The sequence below is a fragment of the Mauremys reevesii genome, linkage group 2 (assembly GCF_016161935.1).
Source record: "Mauremys reevesii isolate NIE-2019 linkage group 2, ASM1616193v1, whole genome shotgun sequence".
Classification (NCBI taxonomy): Eukaryota; Metazoa; Chordata; order Testudines; family Geoemydidae; genus Mauremys; species Mauremys reevesii.
In genome coordinates this window covers 108,126,890-108,143,191 of record NC_052624.1, presented here as the reverse complement: position 1 = coordinate 108,143,191, position 16,302 = coordinate 108,126,890, and the positions used below count along the sequence as shown (strand labels likewise).

Below are 16,302 nucleotides of genomic sequence, written 5' to 3'. Positions count from 1 at the left end.
GCAGCCAATGCAAATAATGAATCAGAGTGGTTAGCTGTGCTTCTAAGTACTTCAAGGCATTCTAAGACTTATACACTATATCAAAGTTAGCTTTTAAAAAACCCTTTATCAAATATGACACTCAATTATATAGGGTACTTCTCTGCATGTCCAGAAAGAAACATAACCATACAGATGAATAGTATGAATAGCAGGATATCCTCTCTAGAGGCTGAATGGCTGGAATTTCAAAGAGTCAGCTTTGAGGGATTTTCCAGGAGTGAAGAAACAACAGGCCCAATCTCTGGTATGGCAAGAACTGAGTGGGAGAATGAAGTGTAGTACTTTGCTCCTGCCCACTGCCAATACATCCAGAGCTGGGGCCAAGATCTGTCCCAACATGGTTAAAATATAGATGACAAAGAAAGTGACTAGCATAATATCAGGTCCAAAAGAAGATGAACACAGATTTAAACACAGAGCGTGTTAGAGGGTTGGGTGTTGGGGACTAGGATGGTGTGATTTGGGATAGACTGTTTTTTTCCACCTGGCTGTTATGCATTCTCCATTTCCCAGCTATGAAACAAAGAAAACAACAGGGTGAATGCTAATGACAAAAAAATCGTAAAACTGACCAAGTGTAGTGTACCTTAGGAAGGATAACTCAGGGTAGGTCTATACTCACCGTCCGGGTCAACGCGGTGAGTTTGACTTCTCGGAGTTCGAACTATCGCGTCTAATCAAGCGATGAGCTCCCAACTCCCGCGTCGACTCGACTCACCCACACACCGAATGGCGGCGGCGGAGTCGACAAGCCCGCGGAGTTTCGACCCTGCCGCATCTGGACAGGTAAGTCAGTCGAACTAGGGTACTTTGAGTTCAGCTACGCTATTCGCGTAGCTGAACTTGCGTACCCTAGTTCGACCCCCCCCTTAGTGTAGACCAGGCCTCAGAGTGCTTCCATGTCTTTGATTACAACAGAATAATCAATCCAGGATCAAAGCATTGAAATAAAATACATTTCTTCCACCCAAATGCATCACCCTAAGGAGTCAATCACACCCGCTACATATGTTCTAGACACTAAGAGGTAATAAAAAAGCCCAGAACCATGCAAGAGGTGTTCCACGCAGAGCAGCTGCATCAACACTCACATTGAAGATGTTTGACATTCAGCTTCAAATGCACTGTCATCTTTGTCATCAGCCTGTAAGACCACGAGGCCCTCAGGCTCGAATTCAATATAGACCAAGCCAAAAACAAGCATGAATGAGACGTCTAATGAAAACATGGAATGATGACAAATGCACTGGACATAGAGAGCTGGTCTAAACTACTGCTTATGTACATTGCTCAGGGGTGTCAAAACATTATCTCCCTTGTGCGACGTACATTGACTCAAATATCATGCTATGTCTGCCACCTCTCACAGAGGTGGAATAATTATGCCAATGTGAAAGCACTCTCCTGTCAGCATAGCATATCTTCACCAGATGTGCCATAGCAGAGGAGCTGCATCAGTGCAGCCGTGCCCATGTAGCATGGTAGTGTAGACTTCCCCTCAATATACTGAGAAGCCACTATGCAGTATATGACATATCACTGCTACTTAATAGTCCTGGAGCCGTAAAATTTCACGTATTCTGAAGGAAGGGTCTTTTTAATAGGAATACATTGTTATTCAGTGAAATTTAGTTTGCAAGGTAGAACGTTTCCTGCATGACTGGCAGAATTTTGAGGCTCCAGGATTGTATATATCTTCCATCAGAAATGCTCAAAGAACTTCACAAACATTAAGTTGTCATTTGTTTAATGAGCTTCAGTTTCTGGTTTCCCAGCTCAAGACACTTTGTGCCTGGTTTTCAGAGGTGCTGACAATCAGCAGCTCCCACTTTTCTCTAACAAAACTCTGTCCAGATGAACTGGAATGGCACTGGCAATAAAGAAAATTCAAACACCTATCGTTTTTCATTTTTGTCTTATAATGTCAATAAATACCTCAGTCCAGAGCACTTCTCAAGCAGTAATAACCAGCTAGATTGACTGGCTAGCCTTGTTTGTGGGCCACTGATTCCTCCTCAGTTGGTCCTTTTGCATCTCATTTGTTAATTCTTAAATATCACATCACATCTATTCAAAACAACAGCTCAGCCTTGAAAGAAAATATGAATATACATTTTGGAACACTGATTGTAAAAAGAAAATGCCTCACATGAATTCATTCCAACCACACAACCAATAACTTTGCACAATTGTAATAAATCATGATGTTTATGATTTCACCAGGACCTCCCTGTAGAATTTGAATCTTCTACTATATGGATATATCAGATGGAAATTCTGTTCATATATTACAGTGGATGAAAATTCTACCAATAAATGTTGTTAAGATCTCACTCTATGAATGTTTTATCTCATGCTGTTCATGTCCATTCCTATGGGACAAATGGTAATACAAACTCAGGAATGTATTTGTTTATTTTACAGATTACTTGGAAGGTTTGTTTCTTCTGAAGATCAATGAAATATAGTACTGACAGGCACGTATTCATAGGTAACATATGTATCTTAAAGGCAGGTGAATATAGAAGAACCAAGTGATTACATTTTTCTTCCTTTAAGCCTCTAGTAGTGTTTTGCTTTTTTGTCCATTAAGAGAAATTCAGAAGAAAGAAAGAAAGAAAGAAAGAAAGAAAGAAAGAAAGAAAGAAAGAAAAGGGGGAAAATGACTGAACAGTTTGCCATGATCAGAGTCAATAATGTGCAATGAATACAATAGAAAGGCACAATAATGGGAATAAAGGAATGTTTCTTGTCTCAAGCACTTACTTCTCACTAAGATCTTCAATACGCTGCCCATGGCCTAACATGAAGCTTGGGCTCGACTGACTGCAGGGACTTGCAGGAGCTGATAAAGTGCTTTTGATGCTCTGGGCTGAATGTCTGCGGCTTCTCCTGCGCTCTAACCCCCTTCGTTCACTGGAGCCAAGACTGGCCCTTCTTCTGTCTTTGCGCCCATTGGGTGGGGGATCAGCAGTCTCATCTCCATCCTCATGTCTCAGTGTCATCTGAAAGGAACGAAAGGGGAGACTTTTTACATGTTATCTTTAGATTTCCTACATTTTCACTTGCGTTTTAACAATGAATATGTAGCTGCACATCATCCCCAACCACGAAGTCATTGCTCCCAGCATAACTTAACTGACTCTTACTATACTCACCATTACAACAGCTACTCCTGTTTAGCTGCTACATACTCGTCTTGCTGCTATTCATACACTGGGATTGTATAGACCCCCTCATCTGCAGATCTTCGAGAGCTTTGTAAACATTTAGGTTGAGATTTTCAAAATCTAAGGGAGTTAGATGTCTAGCTCCCATCATATTACAGTGGGACTTGGGCACCTCATTCCCTTATGCCTTTGAAAATCCCTGGGAGAAAACCTGGCCCTATTTAACTCAATGGCAAAATTCTTACCAACTTCAAAAGGGACAGGATTTTACCTTGAGTCTTGTGAATTCCTACCCTACCACTGGAGGTAATAATGTACAATCTTCATTTTATAGATGGCGAAACTGAGCCACAGAGCGGTTAAGTGATTTACCAAAGTTCCACAGGAAGTCTGGGACAGATCCATAAACAAAATCCACATCTCTTGAAACTCAGTCTGGCCACTAGATTTTCTACTTTCTAGAAAGTAGTTACATGAGGGCCATGGAGATATTATACACAGCACACTACTTTGGAGCTTTACTAATGTTGCTACAATCTGTTGCCCGATCTTTAGATTATTTATTAAATTATATTGATTACTTAAGAATCCCCAGTTATCACTTTGAGGGTTGCCAGGTTCTTGCCCCAAGATCAGGCACAGTGTTATTCAATGTGCGCAGTTGCAACACTCACCCTATAGGAACTCTTGTATATTTACAGATATAGTTTAATAATACATTTAGCACAGTCACAAACACCCCAATTTAGTAAGACTGAGAAACTACAGAATGTACATCTGCACATCCATATACTCACACTATCTCCTGTGAAACAACCTGAAACGTTAGCCATCATCTTCCTCATCACCTTCCCCATCATCTCCAGTGACCATCATTCTGGCACCTCCCAAGGACTACACCTCCTCCTACTGCCCCTAGGCTGGGATGCCACTTTTACAATATGTTACGCTGACGCCGCTATGTTTGATGCATAATCAGTAGGGGATTTCCCCCCTTTTCCTTATTTGTATTTCCTCAACTTACTAATGTTGGAGTGTCTTTTCTCTATAGGTTAGCATATCAATGATCTCAACTTCTTATCATATACATCCATTCGTTACCATGCCCCTTTTGTGGTTAGGATCACATTTGTTATTTCTGCCCTACCTGGTTATTTCGGTTCTTTCCTAGTTCCAAGGTGAGGTGTACCTGTTAAGTTTAAAAGGTTCTGAACTTGGGAAAGCCCCTATGCCAACCTGCTTTAACGCATCCTCCGTGTTAAAGGTTGCAGCCATATATGGACCTTATGCTTTATCTCATCACCATCTATCTCGGTGAAAGGTCCCAAACATATGTATGAGAACTTTGCCTTAGCTCAACATACAGGATGTGACCTGCAGGTCCTTTGTGTTACAGCCAAAATATACTCTAATATAGACCTATAAGCCTATTATAATAAAACAAAGAATCAAACTCATTGGAAAATAAGAAACTTATAAGAAAAGATATATAAGCAAGCAGGCTAGCCTTAGATTTATCTCATATACCTACCTGTTAGATATGTCAGTTTGTTGTCTAGACACTTCTGTGGTTGAATTATGTACCTGTGGTCAGAACTTCCCCTTAAACTCTATTTTCAGCTCCCCAAATACTTGGTGTTTTCCGCTGGGCCGTTTATCTGTGCAAAGTTTATCTGTTTAAAGTTCATAAGCCTCAAGCCTTATCCTAACTTGCAGAAGCTAATGTCTTACAGGATACAGGCCTGTAGGTTTCTTGCATTACTGCTGAATATAATGCAAAGCAGAACATATAATAAAGGTAAGCTAGCCCACTGGGCTACAAATTTCTTCTCAACCAAGAAAGAAATTAAACTTGCATGCCAGCTTAATATCTTTATCTGTTTTTACCACCCAGTAAAGTTGAAAAAACCCGCTCTTGTCAACTGGTATCATGATGGATTTCAAAAACCAGAGAGGATGTTTCTGGACCTTATTCTCCAATAAGCCACGCAAGTTTTCAGTTGGTGTGAATACCTTCAGCAGAGCATTACGGTCTCTATACCTATGTTTTGCCTGAGTCATCTAAGACTGGTATCAATCAGGAGTAATTCCACTAAAATCAATGGAGTTATCATGGGGTAAAGCTGGCATAAGAAAGAAGAGAAGCAGGCCCAATGTCTCTGCAGCTGGACTTAGTACTAGAGGCAGTAATTTCATTTCACTGCACCATGACATAAATTCACATGCACTTTATATTACTTTCGGCCTAAAAAAAACAAAGTCTGAAAAGTGTCTAATCGTTAAGAAACCAAAAATCTTATCTTTGCACATAAATATTTCGCGGGTGGTGAATGTGGAGTCAGTCATTACCCAATCACTGCAAGTCGGGTAGGAACTGATCCAGTATAAACTCATAAACAAGGACTCACTGGGCAATCAATTGTGGAGAGAGCTGTGTATGTGAAGCTGATGTAGGCTGGACATTTTTTTGTGCTCTGAATGCTTTTGCATATGGAAAGAACTTTTACTGACTTAGGGAGTCTGATGTGTAAGTCGCAGTTTGAGAAAGAGTTTTAATTGCAGGCAGAACTGCCTCTAAAGAGGCTAGTAAATGTGCTGTTTCACCTTGACGTATAACCTATGTCTAGTATGAAATGCATTTGTACTGCATGTAGTCATGTACCGGAGTAGGTCACATATATGAATGTGTGTAACACTTCCAGCAACCAGATGTTTTTCTTTTAAAATAAAATAGATAACCAAGTTTCACCTAGGTTACATTCTCTCCCTCCCAACCCCAGCTTTGAAGTTTGCACAAGCTGTAAGATGCATAAAACAGGGCATGTTATGTTACCTCATAAATGTTAAATTGTTCAACTAAGTCCAAGTCTGTTCCTTTCTTGTTCAAGTGTCTCTGTGAAATAGCTTCGATGCCTAGCTCTTCCAGACAGTCCACCACGTCATAGAAAGAGTCCTGATCTGGCAACCCCGACAGCGTCTGAGAATCAAAGGGACAACATTGACAATTATTTGTTTTGAAGAGAATTAAAAAAGTTTTACAAGAATTTGTAAGTGGCAGTGTACGTGATTCTGGTTAAACAAGAAACAAAGAGTGGGGCTAGGGAGACACAGCTAGAAAAATAACACATCAAGTGGAGCAGAGCCTAACAAAAAACTCTGTGAAAATATGTAAAAAAAAGATAACGAGCAAAACAAATCGATGTTACTGGTTCCTGAAAAACTACTGAAAATGTGGGTCAATAAATAAATACATAAATATATATTTATATATGTACACACACACGGATCCTTCCCTGGTTCTACTTAACTGCAGAACTAAAAAGCAGCACATTTTAAGGTATTAAGCACAGGAATAAAAGCAGAGAGAGAGAAAAAATTTAAAAAAGGTTTATCTGAGCAAGGCAAGCTGGTTTCCTATTGATTCCTGTCTCTTCAGCCTTAAGGAGAAGGGTGATCCACACAGCTGACTGATTCTCAGCCAGCAACAATCATCCCAAGCCATGTGCCTACTGTCTTCAAGTCTTTAGGTAATAGTAGTATTTTTAATGTACAAGTTGATCTAGACAGCAGAAATATCAGTTCCTTCCTTCCTTTTCATTCTTTAAAATCTTACTGAAGGGATGCTTGCTACCTTGTCTAAAGGGGCTTATTAAGAGTTCCAGCATATATAAAGCATTTCTAATTGTGGGACAAACATTTACCATTAAAAGTAGAGAGGCACTTTCACAAACTTGAAAATAAATAATATTTATATAGAAATAATTTACACCACAATAACTTTTAGAACTCCCATTTCTATTGTTTCTGGGTTTAATACAGAGCTTTTCTTATCACAGTCTAGACTTTTTTTGCTGGTGAATTCACAATACTACTATTAGCCATACAATGCTACTGTGCAGTGAAGTCATAGTACAGTTTGTATACCAATATGCCCTCCCAGCCTAGTATTGAAAATGACAGCCATGTGATGAATCCATTATTATGGCTCAACAGCAGAATGAAGTCGGGGAGAAGATGAACTATTGGAGAGAGATTTGTTTAAACAGAAATGGGCCTGAATCTCTTTTGCCCTGTACTTCTGGCAGTCATTTACACCATTGCAAAGTGGGTGTAATGTACTGCTATTTTGATGTGGTAGCATTTTGCACTCAGTTTATGTTGTTGTTAATTACTATACAAGGTGCAGAGCAAGTGAGAATCCGGCCCAAATAAGCTTAAGAGCCTAATTCTGCCACTCATGCCACCTTATTATAAGTACTATGCAAGCCACTTTAGAGCATGGTGTCACCCAATGTGCATAAGTGTGGCAGAACTGGTCTCTTAGGCTAGGTCTACACACCACTCCTAAAAAAAAAAAAGTTACAAGGAGGAATGATGGGCTCAGACCTAAAGAAATCAACTGTGGGATGAAAATAAGTCAATACGGGATGAAGTAATAAAGCAAACGCTAGGGCTGACAATTCCCAGACAAGATTAAGAGGTATTATCCCCAGAAAGAGGGAACCCAGTATGAAATACACCACGGCATGAAATGGGTATGGAAAAAGACTCCTGGGGACATGTTTTCCTGCTTTAGTGGGAGTTACATACATACGTGAATCGAGAAATGCTTTTCAGAAGGTTTCTTATTCTAATGAAGTCAGTAGGAGTTTTGCCACTGATTTCAACAGGATCAGGAGTTGGTTTTAAATGAAACATCATGACAACAGTGATGTTACTGGGGAATCTGGCCCTATCAGGCTGTTTCCAAGGGCAATTCCAAGCATTAGAAGAGAAGCTACTTTATCAAAAAACATTTACTGTAGCCATGAACAAGAGCTTGAGAAAGTACTATGCAGTAGGAATAAATTCATATTGTGATTTATGACAAGAATTGACGAACTGAAGATACTTGAACGAATATAATGAATTTAACAGGTCAGAATGTTAGTAACACTCTGACCTGTTAAACAAAACCATAAAGCACAGTGATATTTTGGTTCCTAAATACATTCTAGTTTTCTGTCTTCTTTAAAAGGTCAGTTTTTAAAATCTGACTCATTTGATGATTACTTTAGAGGTTAAGAACTTTTTTCTAACTAGCTTCTCATTTTTATGGCCTTTTGGTTTTCTTTTGTGAGTGTACATGCATATTTTAGATAACATTTGATTTTACAACGGAACAGCTACTTGTAATAAAAACTTTTGAGAACTATAAACAAGAAAGAAAATATCATGGCATCTTTTCCTTTTCAAACAGAAACCCTTTCATTAGCATTCAGACCTGTTAAATTCATCACATTTGATGCACAGAGAAAAAAATCAAATGTTCTGGAACCATCAAATTGTGCACAAAGCTAGCCTTTGTAACCATGGGATCTTATTACCATTATGCTTGTCCACCCTGTCCCTATGGTTTGTTACACTCATTTGTTGAGTCTTGTTTCTAATTAAATTTTGAGATCTTTGGAGACAGCAACTGCATCTCCCTAAGTGATGGCACAACACCTAGCAAAATGGAGTCCTGATCTTGGTTGGTGCCGTTACACAAATGATAAATAACAAGAGTTGGTTTTATTCGTACTGATAGGTTGGCACAATGATATGAACTAACCTTCAGAAAGCTGCTCCTGAGTTTACTGATCCAGAAACTGCCATGCCCATCTAGTGCTCACACTACTGTTCTTATCTGTCTCCTGTGCCCCCAAAAATCCATGCCCCTCTACTCCACACACCACAGATTCTCAAACACCTAGACCCCTCTTTCTAGCTGCCTAAACCTCACACAATCCCAAAGCACCACAATATTCACCTCATGTGAATATGCTCTCATACCTCTCCCTCTACCCAACTGCTCAGCCTTCCCACCACTCCAGCCAATTAATTTGAAAAGTGACTTAACTTCTCTTTTAGCTACCATGAAGTCTCATTTTCCTCACTAACCTGGAGATCTGGTAGTATTCTAAGGGATGGAAAAGAGAAGATGGAAAGAGAAGACTTGACTCTGAATTTTACAGCTGTTATGTGTTGAGATTAAATAGCATTTGAATATTTATTTTACTTATACAAAGATATATTTAGTGCCCCTCACCATGTCATCTGCTGTTGTTAATGTTACATTTAAAAAAACAGAGAAGAGTGGTGGCCAAACCACAAACAAACAACAAACAACAACTAGTGTTCTCTAGATAAGGTTAATCCAGTTTGGCTTTGAGAGGCTTGCACTGTAAATTCTTGGGACAAGACTGGTCTTGCTATAGATCTGCCAAATGCCCACAACACCTTTGAGCATTATGTAACTGGAAATAAAGGAGTACTAATAGTGCTAATGATATTAATGTGTTAAAACAAACCTTGTTAACTAAGGTCATTGCATAAACCAGCAGTTCGGTGTCAACCCCGTCCTTTTCCTCCAGGATCTCCATAATGTTGGACCATGGCTTGGCTCCTAAGAATAAAACAGAAACAGTAGCTCATCATGTAACCTAGAAAAATGAACAGGTTCAGACAATATGTACCACAGATTCATAATAGCAAATGGTTAGATAAATTGCTAAACAATTAGTTTGTATAGTTCTTTGATGCATCAATATTTACTCCTATACATCCAATGATAATGGTTAGTCCTGCCATGAGTGCAGAGGACTGGACTAGATGACCTCTCAAGGTCCCTTCCAGTTCTATGATATTACATATTAGGAAAGGTACCTATATCGACAAGTACTGATGACTGAAATAAAGAGGACTGCATTGAATCCTAGTTTATGCTTCCCAGATAAAAAGCATCAATGCAAGAGTGATATATCTTTTGTCCTGATTTTTACCTGAATTATTTTAATAACCCCTCCCTACATTTGCCACCCCCCCTTCAAAGGTGGTTCTCTCAGTTTTACACAGTAAAACCCTATATTTGTTTGGATCATATAATTACAAAATCAGTGAAAAGCAAGGTGACTTAATAGCCTATTGCTCCAAATAAAGTAATTGTATAGGTCTTTAGGAAAATGGCTGGTAGACTCAAGCTAAAGTCTTATGTCTGAGATACTCTGTAAAACCATCACAATAATTTGGCTAAACCTGAGGTGGATACATGTACTCAAGAAAGAGCCAAAACTGATCTATCAAGGAAACTGAACCAGATAATGAAGAAGTCAAGTTCAGACAGTTGTGTTTGAAGTAAATGTGAGGGTCAGGAGAGAAATCAGAAAGCTATGAACTATTTACTTGGAGAGACTAATTCAACTACATGATCAGCAAAGCTGGAAGGCATTCTCCAAACTGCAGAGAAATGATTCAGACCAATCTTCACAGAAATCCACCTCCATAATTCTACCCACAGGATATGGAGTGACTATACACTCATATAATGAAACTGGAGAGATTCTTCATCAGAACCTGTCATTGGATGATCAGTGACCCCAAAGATAGGATACTGTAGCCTAACAAATAATCCTTTTGTGGTTGTCATATACACCACATGAGTTATCATCATAACACTGTGAGCAATCTCTCATTCACACAGCATTCAAATTTATATCCTGCCCCACATACGCATATCTCCCATTGACTAAACTGAGAACACCATTCACAAAGTGATGGCAGTTTATAGTGTGCAAAGTTCCTTACTGATGAACATTTTGACAGCAGAATGTTCCCATGTTCAGTTCCTTTACTTTTATTGATACCAATATTCTCCAATTCTCACCGCAAACAACACAAAATGGAAAGCTTTTGGCAGCGTCAGTATCATAGGCAAAGGTGCAAAAGGGCTGGAGATACATTCTCACTGCTCAATATTTTTTCTTATAAATTAATTAAAACACTATTCTGTAATGAGCTTTTCCAGTTTCACTAGCCTTCTCTTCATTTGCCTTTCTACATAACCAGACATTTTTGTGCAAGGAACACATGTTCAAAAGACATGTGGAACAAATTCACTCTGCTCAAATAAGATATATGATTGGGAGGAATGATATCCTCACTACAAAAATGTCTTCCTGTGGTTTCTAATGGAAAAAAAAGGAAGAAAACGAGAGAGAAACAAAAAGGGGAAATTATATTATTCTGACCTATAACAGTGCTATTTGTAAGTAAGTGAACTCTCAATAACATGACAAATTAATTACTTAATCCTTGATTTATGATTCAGTGAAAGATCTTCTGCGGAGAAAATGCCTTTTATTCTATAGCCAGACAGTCCTTATTTTGATTAGAATAATTCCATTGTGTTTTTTAAATGCAATATCTTGGTATTCTATCATTTCATATTCTCCTGCCTGTGTCCGTGTAAAGATGACATCCACAGTTACCCATGAAAGCACAAACTTAGCTAGCCATTTCTACGCTGCTTTCAGGGTGTTTATTTTTAATCTGTCACTCAGGTACTGTTATCAGCAAGCCACTCCAGCAGTACTTGCTTTTCAGAAGGTAATAGGCTGTTTTTGTTTACAAAAGGCCATTTCCTGACATGTAACATGGAAATTCTGGATCAGATGCTCAGCTAGTGTAAATCAATGTAGCTCTAGTGACTTCAATGGAGCTACTCCGATTTACACTAGATAAGAATGTGACATTTGCATCTAGGCTGCCCATTTTCTCATTGTGATCCTGAGTTGCACAATCAAAGAAGAAAGCATGAGGTTACTTGTGAGGCTATCTTCTCTCATCTTGTTACTAAAGTGTGTATATATGTCCTCTAAATTCACAAGAGGCTGCAGCAAGACAATGACACTTATCTATGACCCTTGAAAAACAAACTGTATGCTTCTTCTTCATTTTCCCTTATTCTTCCCCTTGAAGAGGAATATTCATATTGTGGAAAGCTTTCAAACATCTCAGACTACAGATGAGTTCAAACCAAAACCACAGATCTGCACACTCCCAAATGTTAGGGAAATTTGTATCCAGACTCAAAAGCCATGCCTTGCCACTAACTGTATAGATTCATAGATTCTAGGGCTGGAAGGGACCTCGAGAGGTCATCGAGTCCAGTCCCCTGCCCTCATGGCAGGACCAAATACTGTCTAGACCATCCCTGATAGACATTTATCTAACCTACTCTTAAATACAGGCAAGTCTTATCTTACACAGGGGTTCCGTTCAGCGATTATCGCGTAAAGCCGCATATACTCAAAATTAAATCCCCAAGCCCTTTAAATCCCGCCTGCAGCTCTGGCGGCCGGGCCGGCATTTAAAGGGCTGGAGCTGCGGGTGGGATTTAAAGGGCTCTGCCGGGCTTCCCGCCGCGGTGGGGAGCCCGGAGGAGCCCTTTAATTCCCGCCCGCAGCTTTGGCAGCCGGGCTGGGGCTGGCATTTAAAGGGCCTGGAGCTCCATGGTGGCTGGCGCCTCGGGCCCTCTGGTTCACCACAGGGGCTACCAGCTACCTCTGTAACCGGGAGCCCCCTGGGTGATTTAAAGGCCCTGGGACTCCCAGCCACAGCTGGTGCCCCAGGACCTTTAAATCTTGAGGCCACACACCCCGACTCCAGCCATACGCGTAAAGTTGAAATTGCGCATGTTAAATGTGCGTAAGTTGCGACAGACCTGTATCTCCAGAGATGGTCCCTAGGCAGTTTATTCCAATGTTTAACCACCCTGACAGTTAGGAACTTTTTCCTAATGTCCAACCTAAACCCCCCTTGCTGCAGTTTAAGCCCATTACTTCTTGTTCTATCCTTAGAGGCTAAGGTGAACAAGTTTTCTCCCTCCTCCTTATGACACCCTTTTAGATACCTGAAAACTGCTATCATGTCCCCTCTCAGTCTTCTCTTTTCCAAACTAAACAAACCCAATTCTTTCAGCCTTCCTTCATAGGTCATGTTCTCAAGACCTTTAATCATTCTTGTTGCTCTTCTCTGAACCCTCTCCAATTTCTCCACATCTTTCTTGAAATGCGGTGCCCAGAACTGGACACAATACTCCAGTTGAGGCCTAACCAGTGCAGAGAAGAGCGGAAGAATGACGTCTCGTATCTTGCTCACAACACACCTGTTAATGCATCCCAGAATCACGTTTGCTTTTTTTGCAACAGCATCACACTGTTGACTCATATTTAGCTTGTGGTCCACTATAAACCCTAGATCCTTTTCTGACGTACTCCTTCCTAGACAGTCTCTCCCCATTTTGTATGTGTGAAACTGATTTTTCCTTCCTAAGTGGAGCACTTTGCATTTGTCTTTGTTAAACTTCATCCGGTTTACCTCAGACCATTTCTCCAATTTGTCCAGATCATTTTGAATTATGACCCAATCCTCCAAAGCAGTTGCAATCCCTCTCAGTTTGGTATAATCTGCAAACTTAATAAGTGTACTTTCTATGCCAATATCTAAGTCGTTGACGAAGATATTGAACAGAGCCAGTCCCAAAACAGACCCCTGCGGAACCCCACTCGTTATACCTTTCCAGCAGGATTGGGAACCATTAATAACTACTCTCTGAGTACAGTTATCCAGCCAGTTATGCACCCACCTTATAGTAGCCCCATCTAAGTTGTATTTGCCTAGTTTATTGATAAGAATATCATGCGAGACCGTATCAAATGCCTTACTAAAGTCTAGGTATACCACATCCACCGCTTCTCCCCTATCCACAAGACTCGTTATCCTATCAAAGAAAGCTATCAGATTGATTTGACATGATTTGTTCTTTACAAATCCATGCTGGCTATTCCCTATCACCTAACCACCTTCCAAGTGTTTGCAGATTATTTCCTTAATTACTTGCTCCATTATCTTCCCTGGCACAGAAGTTAAAATAACTGGTCTGTAGTTTCCTGGGTTGTTTTTATTTCCCTTTTTATAGATGGGCCCTATATTTGCCCTTTTCTAATCTCTCCGGTCTCCCATGATTTTCCAAAGATAATAGCTAGAGGCTCAGATACCTCCTCTATTAGCTCCTTGAGTATTCTAGGATGCATTTCATCAGGCCCTGGTGACAGTAATGGTCAGATCTCTTCAAACTTTGAAGAAGTTCAAATCTGGAGTGAGATCTAAACTTTTCAGGGCAGGCCTATCTCTACTGAAAAACTAAATCCATTTAATATTCAGCTGTTATTTTCTTTTCTTTTTATACTGTTATTTATCTAAATTTGTTAATTCTCAATGCTATGTGGTAAACAAATGTAGTCTCCATACAACTTGGCTCCTCCTCCTGCACAATCATGCAATGAAGGTATAATGCTGAATTTGTGGCAACACTTTTTCAGATGGCAGACTGTAACATAAGGGGACGCAGTGTGGCCTACTGGACTGGGGCTCATGAGCCCTGGTTCTATTCCCAATTCTGTCACTGGTCTATGGGATGACCTTGGGCAAGTCACTTCACCTCTCTGTGCCCCAAATTCTCCATCTGTAAAAAGGAGATGAGGAGACTGACTCCTCTGAAAAGTGCTTTGAGATCTGCTGATGAAGAGAGTTATACAAGAGGTAGGCACTATTATAAGCATAAGATTATGACTTTCATGCAATATCAGTAGTAAAACTGATGAGAGAGAAAAATCAGGCTTACTGTAATGAACTTGTAGAGGTTTCTTTCTCTGTATGTGTACAAGTGCCTTCCTACTGGATGGAACCAGAATTACTCTCCTGTACGTCATAGGCTTCCTATTGCTGACAGCTATTGGAGATTCTCCTTTAGCTGAAGCGCAGTGTTTTTGGGAAAGGATCATCTGAGCTTCATTCACATTGCTGCCCCTAAGTTCAGAGTGTCCATGGATGGTATAAAGCACAGTGACAACTATTAGGTACTAGATGATTCAGGACACTTTAAATACAGTATATCCAAATAGTGTATCTAGTTACGTCCTGAATCTCTGACTATTTTTGGCCTCTCCTTAAAACTGTGTGCATATGAATTTTGTTCAAATGTAATAAAAAAATATGGTAAGTTTGGTCAGGTCAGCCAAGTTCCAATATACAGTCTCCACATCACAGGGCAGACATGCAAGTAAATACAAATAGTTTTCTGTTCGTGGAAAGCCCAGGAGAATACTAATACTATAGGTGAGGAGTAAGGTGCAATTGGTACTGCTCTGTGAGAATTCATCCACTAACAGAGGTTCATCTGTATATCTCTAGTAGTCATAAGCACTAACAGGTAACAACCTTTACATTTGGAGACGCCTCTGCACCTTATATATTTGTTTTTTATTAAGCTTATTATGTGCATGTACATTCTTTCATCCGATTTTAGGAACATCAGGATTAATCTCCTGAATATCTAACTCTGTTTTGATAAGGCCGGGAAACATGAACTATTCTGCTAATACAGGCTGCTTACAAGTCAGATAAAAGCAGCCAAAGTTGCAGAAACAATAAGCACAAACAGGATGTTACCGTGCTCAGTTCAGACACAACGCTTTAATCTCTGTATTAAAAAAAGATGCTTCTGATAAAGTAGCAGCTGGAGGCACTGTAGGATTCCTACACCACTTTCCAGCCCCCCAGTATACAACACATTAATTGAAAGGAGAGAGTTCTCTTGTAGCTAAGAACAGACAGCAGAAAAAAATTAAATAAGGGAGGGTAAGCAAGAGGGTGCTCCGTATGGTTCTAGGGACTGTACAGTTCCTCACCTATGATCTGTTTTTATCCATTATTAAGCCAGCAGCTTCTATGGAGCTTTGTACTTCAGTTTGCATATGGATGTATTCTAACAAAGAAATCACAGATGGGATCACTTGGAAACAGGGTTGAATTATTAAAGTTGGGGGATTTTTTTTTTGGTTAATCATGTGTGGTACACATGTTAAAGAATTATGTCATATCTCATCGCCTTGCATGTGAATGAAAAACAGGGCTTTTTTCAAAGCAGCATTGAATTTAATTAGCTAGCTCCAAGATTTATGATAAAATTTCCAAAACAAGGCATGTAACATATTCTTCCTCTTTTCTTCCATCTAATAAACAACTCTTTTAAAGCAGGTCTGCCACCGTTAAAAGGCAGCAATTACCAGCTGTAATTAAAAAGGCAGCATCACCACAACTGCAAAATAAATGCTGTTCCTCTGATGATCTTAAAAAAAACCCCAAACCCTAAACAGACAGGACAATAACACACACCTCTCTTGTAGTTTCTTATTTTACTCTTCAGGGATTTCTAATATAATTGAAA

General features: G+C 39.7%; 1 protein-coding gene across 12 annotated transcripts in view; it reads right to left on the bottom strand.

The window, feature by feature from the left end:
- The window catches only part of FHOD3 (formin homology 2 domain containing 3), a 634,103-nt gene that overhangs the window by 168,413 nt on the left and 449,388 nt on the right, over positions 1-16,302 (bottom strand). For all 12 annotated transcript variants that reach the window (XM_039524511.1, XM_039524510.1, XM_039524507.1 and 9 more), the window contains exons 8-10: positions 9,545-9,639; positions 6,046-6,189; positions 2,809-3,047 (exon numbers count right to left, since the gene is read on the bottom strand). In XM_039524511.1, the coding sequence (XP_039380445.1) occupies positions 2,809-3,047; positions 6,046-6,189; positions 9,545-9,639 (478 nt within the window). The remainder of the gene's footprint in view (positions 1-2,808; positions 3,048-6,045; positions 6,190-9,544; positions 9,640-16,302) is intronic.